This window comes from Rhopalosiphum padi, chromosome 1 (assembly GCF_020882245.1).
Source record: "Rhopalosiphum padi isolate XX-2018 chromosome 1, ASM2088224v1, whole genome shotgun sequence".
Classification (NCBI taxonomy): Eukaryota; Metazoa; Arthropoda; class Insecta; order Hemiptera; family Aphididae; genus Rhopalosiphum; species Rhopalosiphum padi.
The window spans coordinates 7,533,622-7,549,360 of record NC_083597.1 but is presented as its reverse complement, the minus strand read 5'-3'; the positions used below and the strand labels follow the sequence as shown (position 1 = coordinate 7,549,360).

The window sequence follows — 15,739 nt, the reverse complement described above, 5'->3', positions numbered from 1 at the left end:
CTAGGTTAGACAGACTTGTGGGGGGCTTTGCCCCTCACACCCCCCTAAAATATTTTATTTTATTCTAGATTTAACATTACAAGTACATAAATTCAACAAAACTATTTTAACCTTAAACACATATTGTATCTATTGGCAATTAGTATTATGAATATACGCTATAAATAGGGTATATAATTACTTACTGTCAATAAAATATTTATAATTTTCTTAAACAATATATGAGTACATTAAAAAAAAAACAATTTTTTTATTTTATAAAATTTATATTTTAATAACAGCTGCCATTTATATTTTTTGTGTAATATAATACCTAATACAATATAATATATATATATACATTATAGGTAGATTTAAAATATTAGTTGGTTTTTTACTGAGGGAATAATATCATTTACTGCAGTAGTAATCGGCGGCCTCTACATTCTGCGGCAGCACTGAATTTTTCTATTACTAAATCTTTATCTATAAGAGATGATCTTTCACGTTCAATTTGCAAGATTCCAAGACTGTTTAATCTTGATTGTCCCATTGTGGTTCTTAAATATGTTTTTAACCTACGTAAACAAGAAAAACTTCTTTCGCATGATGCGGAGTTAGTTGGTATAGTAATAAATAATTGTATCAAACTTGTTAATGTTGGAAATCCAGCTTTATAATTTTCTGATGCAATGAAATTGATTTTTGATTGCACATTACTTTGATTATGTACAGTTTTATACATCCTATTTAAAATTTTTGTTTCTGCTTTAAGATTATCCTCATCAAAACCATACATTTTATTTATTTCTTTAAAAGAATTATTATTTGGAGTATCATTTGTAGTTTGATCTGACTTTGATGTACCTACATGGCTAGATATAGCATTCTGAATTTGATTTATGTCCTTGGTATTTGGTAGAATATCCTAAAATGATCAATGAAATTAATACAAACATGATTTATATACATATTTATCACTTTTATACTACACAAAATAACCAATACATTTACTATTATTTATTTAACGTAGGTAACTAGTTACAGAATTTTCACTTTAAATTTATTAAGGTAAAGTGTTTACTGTTAACCAAAATATCCTTAAATATTTAATGATATTAAATTAATATAAATTTAATTTCAATAAATTGTAAATGAATACTAAAGATATGATATGAAATTAAGTATTAACTGTATTTACCATTTTTGATCTTTTTTCTGGGGAAAGGTGGTTTTCTTCAGGTAAGTTAACATTTTTCTCAGCATTAGTATTTTTCTAATAAGCAGGTACAACAATTTATTAGAATCAAAATAATAAAAAAATATATAGCAAAATAAATTTAATTTTCCCAATAATATAATATTACCTTAATAATTAATATAAAAAATAAATTACAGATCAAAAATAAACTGTTTTATTCATCAAAATTGTAGTTTTAATATAATATAAATCAGTAATATATTTTAATGGCTACTCTTAACTTAATGTATACTAAATATGTGTACTAAAGACTAAACAATTATATGAATTTAAAGTAAAAATAGACACTTACTTTTGACTTCGATACTTTTATAAGAAATTTGTCCATTGTAGTAAGTACTTAATTTTAAGTCGATCACGAATAAGAAATAACAAGTGTAAAAATTAAATTCATGAATAAAACAAACAAATAGTAATTTTAAACTATGAAACACGTTTTCATTATCAGCTACCATTGAGACTCGAGTCGGCCGATCACAATAAATATACATATTGGTATAATAATAGAAAATGATTAATAACAAAACTATAAATAAATGTGGAAAGGATATAGTATAATAATAATTCCAGTGCTTCAAGACAACGTTAAACATTGGTTCTCAAAATATAAATTAGTTAGTTTATTATTATATTGATATTTCAATTTTTTGATAATTGAAATCGTAATTTTTTGGAGTCGCAAAAAGATACTCTTGCGACCCTATGATATTTTCAGGGGTTGCAAGTGCGACCCCGTGCGACCCCCAGTTTACGCCACTGGTACGAATAATGCCCGTGTACGTCATACGATACGTGTCTGATGTATAGTATACATAATATGATAAATGTATACTTACAACTACCTACTACATTATACATATTATAAATCCTTTCTGGCCGGTATAGCAACAGCTGAATAACCGGAACTTGATAATAATATGATATTATACGTGTCGACGACTCGTTTTTATTCAAAAATTAATCATATCTTATATTATTTATTTAATTAAACAAATGAAAAAACCATTCATTAAAAAAACCTGACTATGTACCCGATGTACGTAATTGAGGGATATGTAATATAATATAGACGAAATCAATTTTTCATTGTCGTTAGCTACTTATCGGCCTAATCGGTTCGTCGTAATGGATTATACTGTTTGGTGTATATAATATGGAATAACTCAATCACGATACTATTATATATTTATATACCTACTTTAATAAGTGTAATAATTTTATTTAAATTTATTTTTATTATATTTATAAGTTTTTATATTTAACTTATTAAGTAATGTAAAACAATTGTACTAATAAATGAATGTAATATACATTATTTTTACATATTTTAAATTTAAATAGCCAACATATTATTACAATATACCTATTATTATTTATAACAATTTATTGGCCATTAAGCCCTGAAAATGATCGAGCGCAATTGGTGGGTATGTCGTATAAAAGAAGATCGTTATACACACGATTATTCCTAAAAATCATTCTAAGAAATATAAATAATATTTTTATTTTTTTTTTTAATAATTATTTATTCATTGTAGTTAAATAATCCGATATAAATTTAACGACTGAATTCCATCTACAGTGAATTATAATATTCACAGTTGTGTCATTTGAAATTATTTATAAATGGAAGATTTCGTTTTTTGAACAACTTACCTATTATAATATTCCTGGTACCTAAAACTACATATTAGCTTTCAATTAAGTTTCCTCGCTTCTTCGGTTAGTACGCCATAAAAAAAGTTAAAATATCTAATAATTATTAGAATCTTTAATATTATTCAAGTCACAAACATGATTATAGACACAAGAAACCTATACTGCTATAGGCTATACCTTTTTATTTATATTTTATAATATTTTTGATTATTGAAGAAATAACATTTATTTTATTTTGGGTTATTTAACGTGTTATTCATTAAAAATGTTTAAATATTTGAGGCCTCGGGAATCCACATTTGTAACGGTGTAAATATAAATATCTTATAAAATAATATTATGACCATTATAAATATTATAATATGATGAAATATTCGATGTTTGTTTACTAAAATTATTTTTAGAAATATATTCTGCTTTAGGTAGTGTATATCTAAATGAAACAACGATTTTTATATTTTAATTTTTCATTGCTAGGAGTTATTTTTTATCTAAAATTTTGATATATTATTATTACATGCATTGAATAAATTATAAGATCATAAATCATGGTATTTATGTATAAATACTTAATGTTTTGGCTTTATACCGTGGGTGGCGGATGACGGTTGGTATATAGTATCTAAGCTGAGTTGAAATATGGTTACTATAATACACCTCACCAGTGACTACTTTTTTGGTCACTCGTGCGCAGTATTCCTACATAATGTATTAGGTACCTACACTCTTTATAATACCAAAACATGTTGTATTAATTGATATATAAATAATAATATAAGACGTAATGTAAAATATTTACAGTTTTCATTAGCACCGTGAGGAATTGTAAATTAATTATGCTCTATTAATTAAACCATTAAGGACAACAAATCGAGTGAATATACATAATACTATATGTATGCAATTATTGCAATTTAAATAATGATTATAAATACATTTAATTTAAATGTAGGTAAATTTAGTTCATAACTTGAATAGTTTAGTTAAATGTACAACATACATTATTTCAAATCAAAAAACATTAAATTTTAAAACTGTTTACAGTAGGTGCGTACTTAACAGTATAAAATGTTAAACTGTTTAACTTTACTAATAACAAAAAATATACATTTATTTAATATCTTATAGAAAAAATTCTCGAAAACAATAAATAGTATGACTAAAGAAATGATTTCAAACACAGTTTTCAACGTAATTTATAAATAACAATACGTTTCGAGAAAAAAAATATATTCTGTATTTCTGGTAACCTGTTGACTTTTAATTGAATAATAACGATAGTCGATAATAATAGATAATTTTTAAATTAAATATCAAATAGATTGTAATTATAATTACATATAATAATTATATGTATTTAGTTATATTTAATATTGTTAATCGATATGTGCTATATTATGTGTAATGTGTATGTGCGAATGTGCGATTTAAATTTGAATTATACAGTCTTCTCACATTCAACTAGGTGTACACGTGTTCCAATCAATCAATTAATCACTCTACGTATGATAAGTTCTGTTCTATGGGCCATATGGTACATAATATAACAGACCTTACACTACACACCAATTTTAAATTTTAACAATTTATTAGTTAACTAATACATTTTAAATAAATTGTACTTAAATTTCTAACTCATACAAATTCGTGTAATTCCGTTTAGTGTAAACAGGTCGGACTAAATCGTCTAATGCTTACTCGAAATTCAACTGATTTTACTAATAATATATTTTACAATCTATTATACGTTCTATTTGTGAATATGAATCCTTACTGTAATTTCCGTATATTATGTTCTTAGTTCTTATACTTATCACTTATCAGAAATCTTTAGTCAAAATTATAATTATCGTCTTATTTAAATATGTATTCAATATCTAAGAACCTCAATCATCGTACTACACTCTACTTTGATCCACTAGATTACTAGAACAGCGTTGTTTACGTTAAGCAATTGTTTTTTCTCAGACCTGAATTCATTTTTCTCTATTGAAAAGTACAATAAAATTAGAATACACGACTGTTTGCTAAACACAAATTTATTATATTTAAAGATTTTAAAATTATCATAGATTTTTTTTTTTATTCCTTTAAGTTCTGATATTTTTTCTATCATATTATAAAAAAAACAAAATAATAAGTAGGTAAAACTGTAAATAAGCGTCCGTAAAATATTTAAAGGTAAATAAAGCTTCATTTACGTTATATTTTTTATACATTTTAATCACAGTATGTAGCTAACTTATTCCCATTAACTTATGATTTTTCAAACTTAACGTTTTTATACCTTATTTAGTTATTTTACTGTGTTGGGAATTTTAAATTTAGAAACTTAATTTTTAAAATAATTAGTGAAAAAATATTCAAATAAATAAGCAATTGTCGATTAAAAATTGAATGGTGATTATTTACTTTTTACGTATCGTTTCCTGAACAGTTGTAAAACGTTTTTAAAACGGTAAATGGTTAATTGTATTTTTATTAATTTATTTTTTTACGTTTCAATAATTATATTTTCAGCACAACGTCTGTTATCTTGTCTCTATTTTCTGAATAAAAATACTTAATGAAATGCTAATGACCCAAGAAGTAAATGCGCAAAACCCGATAAAATTTTTTTTTTAAAACATTAAACTCGGTTAAGTGGTTTTTCGTTCATATTATTTAATGGTCTTTCGACGTTCAATGTATCTGTGCAATCATCTATTATTACTGTTGATTAAATAAAAATAATATTGTAATAAAGGTAACGTTATTTGAATAACTGATGCAATTGCTTTAGTTCTGCAAATGTATTGAAAAACGTGTTAACTTTATTTACTGAACACATTATAACGATGATATACAAACAGGACCAACGAATAAGATGAGAAGGCATCACAGATATTAAAACTAATAGGAGAAGACGTGATTCTTATGGTAAAGAATTATTTTTAGTGATGAGAGATTATTTTCTCAGAATAAAACAGTAGTGGTTTAAATTAGGAAAGTTGTTTTAGTGAAGAAAATAATTGGATTTTAAGATTTCAGGAATTGGAGGCTAGATTTTTATAATATCAGTATATTATTTAAAAGTAAAGTAAAATAATAACAATAATATTTCTTAATAACTAGAGCATATCAGATGTTTTCGGATGCTATGGTTTTCTTTGAATTTTTTTTGGAGTACATAGATAGTATAACAATTTCTAGAGATAGACAGACTCAGTAACTTTAATGGAAGAGTAATTGTCAAAATAGTATTTGGCTACACCGCAGAGACTAAACATTGAGTTACAATAACAATATATATATATTTGTGTATATTTAAAATTTATACAAAAATTGCACTTAACGGGGCTCGAAAAACTTGGCTTAACTTCAAAAATAATATTAAATAAAAAATTATTTAATCTGATTGATATTTTGTGGGCAACAAATTTCAATTTACCAGTGCAAGTCTGAATAATATTTCTACTTTTATTTATAGAAAATAGAAATGAGTTTAAAAGTTTCTATCAGAGCTGAGAACAAAAGTAAAAGACCTTCCAAAAATTTCACTTCTGCCATGTTCAGTCGTGTATTATTATAATTATATTTTCCTAAACGAAAAAATAAATGTGGATGATAAATTTACTGTGAAATAATTTTTTTTAAATTTTAAACCAATTTTAAAATGTAAGCAGAGCATTCGTAATAAAGAAAAAAAGATATTCTTTTTTTTATATAACCAACAGAATTTATGTTTATGACACCAGTAAAGTTAGTGGATAACAATAATTTAATGACCCCTAAGAGAATGCCAGTTTCCCAGTTACCTAGATATTTGTTTTAGTCCATGCTTTTGGTGAGAATAATAATTATAGTACTATTATAATGTATATTTTAATTTAAAAGATTGAAGTAACTTATTATTATTATTATTATTTGTTATTCAAAGATGAAAACAAAGTAGATTATTCAATATAGGTAGTGTAGAACACTAGAACAACTATCGAATTGATTAGGGTGACCGCTTCTGATAACAGCAACATCAATTATCATTGATACGGACGCGATTTCGGTTGAGAAAAGAGATAATTATAACCTAATGCCATGTTAGGTATTTTATAAAGTTAACGAGTTTTCCACGACTTAGTAAAGACGAAAAAAAATAGGATTAATATAAAAATTGTACTTGACTTACGGTCACTTTCGGAACAGTATTAGAGATTTTCAATAAATAATGATTTTGTTTTATTAGTTACGCCAGATGTTGACCGGTGTGTATACTGTATACCCAATGGTCGAAGACGCTGACATGAATCTATATAATCACTAATTATTATGCTAAATAAACCGATAATAACAACTAATATGTCGATTATTACATTATAAGTGAAACGCGCGATTCACGACTATATACGTAACGACTAGCCCCACTAGGTAACTAAATGCAACTAATAATATAATAATTAAAATGTATTAAATTTCTTAATTATAAATAGAAGCCGACCATCTCCATTCAAAATCGTTATTTGTGGTATAATAACTTAAAATCAATTTGAATTTATTGAAAAATGTATTTTTATGATTACAATTATTTGTTTAAACCAGAATTAACTTAAAGATTACTAAATACTAGGTGGGTCATAAGGAATTTGTTTTTAATTCTTTTTTACGATTGTAGACATAATATTAGCCTATGTTGTTTCTAAATAAATAATATTATCTGCGGTGTTACCATCAGAAATTACCTGTGTATGATCGGAAATACAATAAAAATATAAAACAATTTAATATAATTACGATGACTTATTACTGCCTTACTGGGATATTTGCAAGAAAATAAATTTCATTTGAATGTAGAGCAACGAATAATATCTGATTCGATTATAAGTAGTGTTAAAAATAATAAAGGTAACATTTATTTTGTGGATGCGCCTAGAGGTACTGGGTAAACGTTTACATCTGCAGACATATTATATAGTCACATCAGTCATTTTAACAAATGTTAGAAGTAAAAAAAATACTTTTTCTGTTACTTTGTCGCCTTATCGCCCGATAGCTTCAATTTTTTTAGCAGGTGGAAGGATGCTTTATTATACATTTAAACTACCTAGTACCTAGTAGTATTATTGTCTGATCAGAGTTCCGTACAATTTCGTAAAATTTACAATTTGTTCCAACTTGCGCTGTTAAACTTACTGATAATGTTTATCCAGATATTGAGTAGGTATCTAGTATAAAAATATATTGATTCACTTCGTGAAGGTGCTAATGTATAATAACAAGAAAATTAAACTACAGAGGAGGAAATCTAAAAAGCAGTGTTAAAAAAATATAAAATGCACAAATACATAGGGATACACTGGATACAGTAGTAAATAGAGTTTATAGTTTTTTGATTTTTTCAAAGAAAATAGTGTACTTAATAATCTACTATTTTTATAAACTATAGGCGTTTAAACCAAAGTTGTATTGAAAATACGTATATTTTCAAAAGTTAATCTGTGATGATATAAGGTAGTCCACGTTAAATGTATTAAAAAATTGTTTTAGAAGCATCACTTGTTTATTGTTGTTGTGTGCTTCAATGGATTATTCCACTGTTGTCTTATACTATTTTATTAATATATTACAGGTATTATATCATTTCTAAGATGGGATGGCAACCAAATTCAATTTACGAATAATTAGTACATTACCTACATAAATTCAATTAAAATTAATGATAAGTACTTACTATAAAATTGAAATTACAAAGAGTGTAAGTTATAATATTATTTATTTACACTATTGTAAAAATATCTACATCTATTAATAGACGTAAATCGCTGTAAAATAAAATACGTTTTTATAATAATTATCGTATCACTCATTATTATTATGAGTAATACGCACTAAAACAACCTACAAAGTCTTACCTTCGTCCTATCCAAGTAAACTGCACTAAATAAAAAAAATTATAAGTATACCTATGGATTAAAAAAGTCTCGAGCATAACATTGTTGATAAAATCATCCTTTTCAATGGAGCAACGACATCTAACAGATACACTAAATACTAAATATATTGTTGTCGAATATTTTTATTCTACCACTTAAAATATTATTATCTATATGTACCTACCTACCTATAATAATTATTATAAAATAAATTTGATATGAAAGTACGAATCACACAAATTTTAGTCAGAGCATACATTTGTACGAAAAAAATATATGATATATAGTGGAAATAGTAGAAATTTTTGTTTGTAGTAAATTGAGAAAAACAGGCAAAATATGGTATATCGCAATGACTTATTTTTTTTACATTGAATTTATGGTAACGGTTAATTGTATATTTATATCGGTAAATGATATTGCACATTTAACATGACGAAAATAATGATCAGTTTTAAAGTTAATTTAGAGTCATGAAATATATGACAATTAGGTACCATAAAAACTGTTATTATAGTATAGTCTATAGCTGACATTAATTAATTTATTTATCTTATGGTTTTAATCTAAGTTAAAGCAATAACACAGAATATTATTATAAATAAATAATAATAATAAATATATTAATATTATTAATATTCGTCTGTGGTAATAACAATTATCAATATAACAGACATATTATAAACATTCCATGTGAAATTTAAATTACAACTATAAAATATAAAATAGCTGACAATTTACATCAATATAAAGAAGAATCACACTTCTTTTTTAAAATTCAGACAGCCACTGGACGTATCTACGATTCGCCAGGTTATTCAAACTGAGTACTTACTTAGGATCCGATATTTAACAGGCGCCTTATACCTGCTGAGCAAATTTGAAAGATATATAAAAGTAAAAAATTGGACATGCACACATAAGTAGTATATTAGGTACTAAGGCTATTCCTTCACGCAAATGTGCGATTATAATGATTATATACTGAGATTCTCTCTAAAAAAAAATAAAAATTCTATTAAACCTGTCAGAGAAATTGTGAATTAAACTAAGCATGGAGAATAATTTTTACTTTTTAAATTTTAACAGAAATCACCATAGGCACAATATTTTTTGAGCTACCATTACTCTTGAGTTGGCTCTACTGCATGACTTCAGCGGCCAATGCGGACGTCTGTGCCATAAGACATTATTATTTTTATCTTCCCCGTCTGTCTTGTGCATATAGAGTACTCTATGGCCCGTTCCCGCGTACCGCTTTAGGGACGGTCGCCATCGCCATTTTATTATTATTATTGATTGTTATTCATTTTTTTTACTACGCGTCTACGCGAGTGTTGCAACTTTGCAAGCGACCTTTTTTTTGTGTGTATTTCTATTTGGTTTTTGACTTGTGTCGGCGTCGTGTTACACGTCGTATACGACCTATACGGCAAGTGCTGTCGTAACGCGTTTCGTCGCATTCTAACACGGCACTTTGGTGTCGTCTTGTGTTCTTTCTGCCGCGGAAAACAATTGGCTTTCCGTCACCGCTGACGTGAAAGTTTGTTGCTGTTAATATTGGCCACGGCGAAAGTAGCAGTGTTGCAGTCGAAGCCAGCTACATCGGAGGTCCTGTATTGCCGGTACTTTTTATTAAATAATTTTTATTATTACTATCTTGTTCTATATGTTTGTTGTTTATTTTAATTATTTGTAAACATAATACAACATCTATACATATAAATATTTTACTCGTTGTTTTTATCTGTGCGGACATTTAATATTGCTCACGGCGGTCACCCAACCTTTAATATTTATATATAAGAATTACACACCAACCTCTTGCAAGGAGTGCTAGTTCAACAACAATCATTCCAATTCATATGCTTCTGAAATTTGAATAGTCATAAATAAACAAATATAATCAATGTACACCTACCATGGTGTGCATATGCATAAATTGTGATTTTTATAAAAAACACACACACACACATATTATACATATATATATACATATACGCTTGCAATTTAAAAAAAACAATTTCAAATAAGTTTAAAAGTTTGGTAAAAAAGTCAAATATTATGTTCTCTAATTCATCCTACCTTCATTTTTATAGACAAATCGACCAATTATAATATCCAATAGTTTTCATAAAAATAAAACCAAATGTATATAATATTATTTCATTACAATGATTCGTATTGGTAGATATATGATATTCAAATTATAAAATATATAGGTACGCTGTTTCTGACATTTCCACTTAACATCGTGTAGTTTATCGCATCACTTGTTTTATTCGTATATTATGTGGATAAAACGCAATTTACAGAGTACCTAAAATTTCCTCAAAATCGAATTTTATATAAATATGAAACACTATTATAATGTCTTTGTTTTAGTAAATTATTACATTTTTGTTAAAAATTACAGAATATACTGTAGGTACTTACCAATTTCTCAAGGTGTATTTTACTTCAAACTATTATTAAACTAACATAGAGAGATGTGCATGGTCTTTGATCGTTTAAAAAGAAAATTGTGTTTGAGCACTCATTGAATTTAAATAGAACAAAACTTATTCTGACATTTCAGATCTGTTTGGAATTATTTTTAATTGTACAACTTTACGTTTTAATTATATCAAGTCTGGATAAATTTAATATAAACATTTGCTGAAAAATAAAAATGCTCTACAAGTATTTGTTTTTGAATACCTAATTATTATACACATTTATCACTCCGCTAGTCCGCTCTGGATTTAAAATAAAATAATCAACACTCATTATTATCAAGCCAATATACGAGTACATTCATCGCTACGCTAAAAATCTGAAAAAGTATTTATCCATAAAAATAATATAAATATATTTACGATGATCAATTTTAACACCAATCATCATATTATGGTGTAATAAAATTATAAAGATTGTTCTTTAACTGGTAATGTATAAAACTATTAAAACGGCTTTACCAAAGCAAATTTTAATGATGAATTACAGTCTTGTAGTTTTATTAAGTATTTAAATGACTTATACGTCATTAGACATCTTATAATATACTGATCTTAATTTCTGAATATAAATTTATATATATATATATACATATCTGAGTATAAATTCTATGGGTTTATCGAACAAGTTATTCGTAAAAATATGAACACACACGTCTTGTTTTCTTCGCAAAGGAAATCAAAACAAAACCAGTGACAATATAATATTGTGTCAATCCGTGCCGGTGCGCCATGTACTTACCTATATAATATTGTATACATAAATTGACCGTATCGCTGCGATGAACATCACCGCAATCTCAACAACATGATTGTATATTATTTGTTTACCAAATAAAAAAGTTTATTATTTTTAAGAGGTATCTATTAGTTTTTGTTTTTTTGACACATTTGAATGAACCAACAATGCAAGTCAATGTGTATGTAGCGAGCCTTCATAATATTACGTCATGGGGATTTTGTCAATCAATTTGAAAATAAAAACTCAAATTTTTAAAAATTAGTAAATTATTAAGTGAACTCGTGACTATCAAGTATCAGTTACATATACACAACATTATTCATAGATATTTTTATTTATTTTCGAATTATATGGTTCAAATAAATATTATTTTTACACGCAGTGAAACCAAAAAACAGAAAAGTATTTGTAAAAAATTAATTGATATCCACCAATAATTTTAACAAAAACTAAAATTCTGAAAATAATTTCGGAGATTTGCATATCATAACAGTAACAATGTGTGAAAAACTTAATTATTTGTCAAGTGATTCAACCGAATGACCAAATGAATCTGGAATAAAATAAATATATTAAAATTGATTTTTCAATAGTATTATGTTGCATGTTTTACTTTCACAGTTCATATAGTTATATTTTTGAGTCGAAGATCGATTGAGCCTTTTTTTTAAAATATGAGATGACGGAGGTAACCATTGGTTAATTGAAATTGGCGGAGGTGGCTCAAAATCAAGTATTTTAAAAACGGGACACATAGTAGGCAGTGGTATATCTAAAAGTTCATCTTCAATGTCTTTGGAGGAATCTATACTTTCTATAAAATAAAAAAGTAAAGAAAAATTAAATTATGTTTTAATTACAGATGTTCTTATAATACACGTGTACACGAATTTCGTGTATTTAGTGTATGCGTGTAATTGAAATATTAATTACGGGAATTAAAATTACATTTATTAACCAATATTATTATAATTTAAAATCATTATATTGAATGAAGAAAAAATTAAGAAAGCCCATTTAGTTGCAAAATCCTATCTTATACATTATTAGATTGCTATGATTTGCTATGATTGCTATTCGATTGCTCGTTCGATTAGACCATTAGAATAATTTAATTGACAAACTAATTTCATCAAAAAAAAAAAAACGATTAATAAGATTTTTTAAATATAAAATTAAACTATTGTAACAATACAAATATAAACCATAATTTTTTTTTAAATATCAGAACTAAATAGATTATATTTTTAACATTTATATACTCTATAAAAATATATAAACCTTTAATTAATGACACAATTACATGTGTACTTAAAAATATAAACTTATACGCGTGAAACTTAAGTGCTACATACCAATATATAAAAACTACATGAATACAATATGTATAATACAGATCACTAATTTTAATTAAGTCTTGTTATAAATTGAACTTACTTGCACCATTATCAACCATGATCAACTTATTTCTTAGTTGAGCAGTTTGAAGTTCCATTTCCTTAGGTTTCCTCTCAGCTTTTCTGAATGATATCTTTGAAAAAAAAACAATAATAATTTTTAATTGCAATATTATTAAATTAAGTATAAGAAACTTACACAATAGTCAAGGGATTTTTTATTTGCCGCAGATAATTGAATTTTGAAACTAGTTTCTTGATCTGTTATTTCTTTTTTCAGTGATTGAATTTCTGATCTAAATAACAAACCATTTGAAAAAATAGTTAAATTTCAAATTTTGTGTTTTAAAATTAAGAAATAATTTTAAAGTATATATGAATGTATAAACATAATCCTTACAAGCTATAATATTTAATACATAAATATTGAATTGATTACAACTACATGTAACTCCATTTCTTATTCTATTTAATCAGAATTTTTTTTAATGAAATTGGAACATTTTTCAAGTTAATTTATACATCTTGATTTTGACACTTTATTTTTAGTACAATTTAAATATAAGTACATTATATTAATACATTTTAACAGATGTAAATAAATTTAATTTAAATATTCGAAATGGTGGAATTATTCTTCAGTGAAAACAAGACTACTTAGCTACTGTAAATCTGTAATACCAATACCATTGTCAGTACCATTGATAATAGTTATTCTTATATCAATACATTTTTGTATAGAAACTATGAAACATTTTACACTCATTTATATGATGTTAAGAAAGTTTACTCTAATTTATAAATTATAACAATAAGGGCTAAGTCAAACAGTGAAAGGGTTTAGTGCAGTCACAAAAATTTTAATTTATGGTTTCTGAATAAAGAACCACCTTATATTATGTTTGAATATCTTGTTTTAGTGAAATGGATTTAAAACTCACTTGCAATTTAAAATCTCTTGGTTTAGAGATTTAATACGCTCATCACTAGATTCCCCTTCATTATTGTTACACAACACTGCTTTCTCATTAATTTGTCTGTAATAAACATCATTAACTATTAATAATTCTTGAAATATAATTTTACTTTAAAAACTGAAACTTTAGACAAATATATAAATGAGAAAAAATAGTTAAAAACTATTTTACAAAATTAGTTATACATACTTAAGATACTCCTGTTGTTGTTCTTTAAAAATCTTTGTTAGACTATTCAATTTGTTCACAGACTCTTCATTTATTGTTTCTAATTTTGAACAGTGATTTTTTAAATCCACAATATTGCTTTTTAAAATCTTAGTATAATCTGTAATGATCAATAATAATAATTATTTTTCTGATGATTAAAAAATTAAACACTAAAAATTATCATTAAAGTATATTATTCTTATACCTGGGAATTTTTGATTTGATTCCTAGATATAAGATATATTTTAATGATAATTTTTAAAACTGAAGATAAAAATTGCTTACTTTCTGCTGAATTAAATTTATGTAACATAACTTCTTGCAAAGCTTCCTTATTAGACAAAGAAGAAGTTTCTTCAGTTACTAAAGCAGAAGTCTGATTGTCCAGTTCAAATTTCAAACTATCTATTTCATCAAGTAGTTTTGATTCTTTTACCTTATTTTTATTAATAACCTAAAATAAATTGTTTATTAAGTACCAATAGTTAATAGTTTATTAATTTAATACTTCTAAAAATGGTTAAAACAGTAGTATATTTAAAATTGTTGTATCACAACCTTGAAACTATATTTGTTAGTAGGTTAAAAAATTGTGTATAATCAAATCAAAACATAAAACAACTTGAAATTACTCTACATTATATTTGTTTCAATATTATGCATAATAAAGGAAGTTGTTTTTGCAATAAGACTAAATTAACAAAAAACCTAAGTTTCGACTGGTTTTAATCTAAAATTCTAAAATATAATATCATTGCTAAGTCAATTTTTCTATTTATAATATTTATTTCAAGTATTAATCATTAAAACTATATAGTATATTCTTAATAATTGTTAATATAAAAGAAATAAAATATAATATAATTAATAATAATAATAATAATATAATAAATAAAATTCTTTATACTGAAAACGGAATTAAAATAATTTAAGTATCCGAAAAAATATTAATACAAGCATTTCCGTTTATATATGTATAAAGTTTTAACTGTGGATAATATCAATTAATTTCAAATTATATTTAAAAATCTTATCACTCACTTCTTCCAATTGTAAAGATAACTTAGCGTTTTCGTTACTTAAACTATTATTTTCATTAGTTAACTCTTCTAC

The 15,739-nt window shown here is 25.3% G+C and overlaps 1 protein-coding gene across 1 annotated transcript; it reads right to left on the bottom strand.

The window, feature by feature from the left end:
* Positions 1-317: 317 nt before the first annotated feature.
* On the bottom strand, positions 318-1,249 carry LOC132925205 (zinc finger MYM-type protein 1-like). The gene is made up of 2 exons (XM_060989906.1): positions 1,181-1,249; positions 318-907 (listed from the first exon to the last, which is right to left on the bottom strand). The coding sequence occupies exons 1-2, from the start codon at positions 1,181-1,183 to the stop codon at positions 395-397; spliced, it is 516 nt and encodes a 171-aa protein (XP_060845889.1). The 5' UTR covers positions 1,184-1,249; the 3' UTR covers positions 318-394.
* Between the last annotated feature and the right edge of the window lie 14,490 nt (positions 1,250-15,739).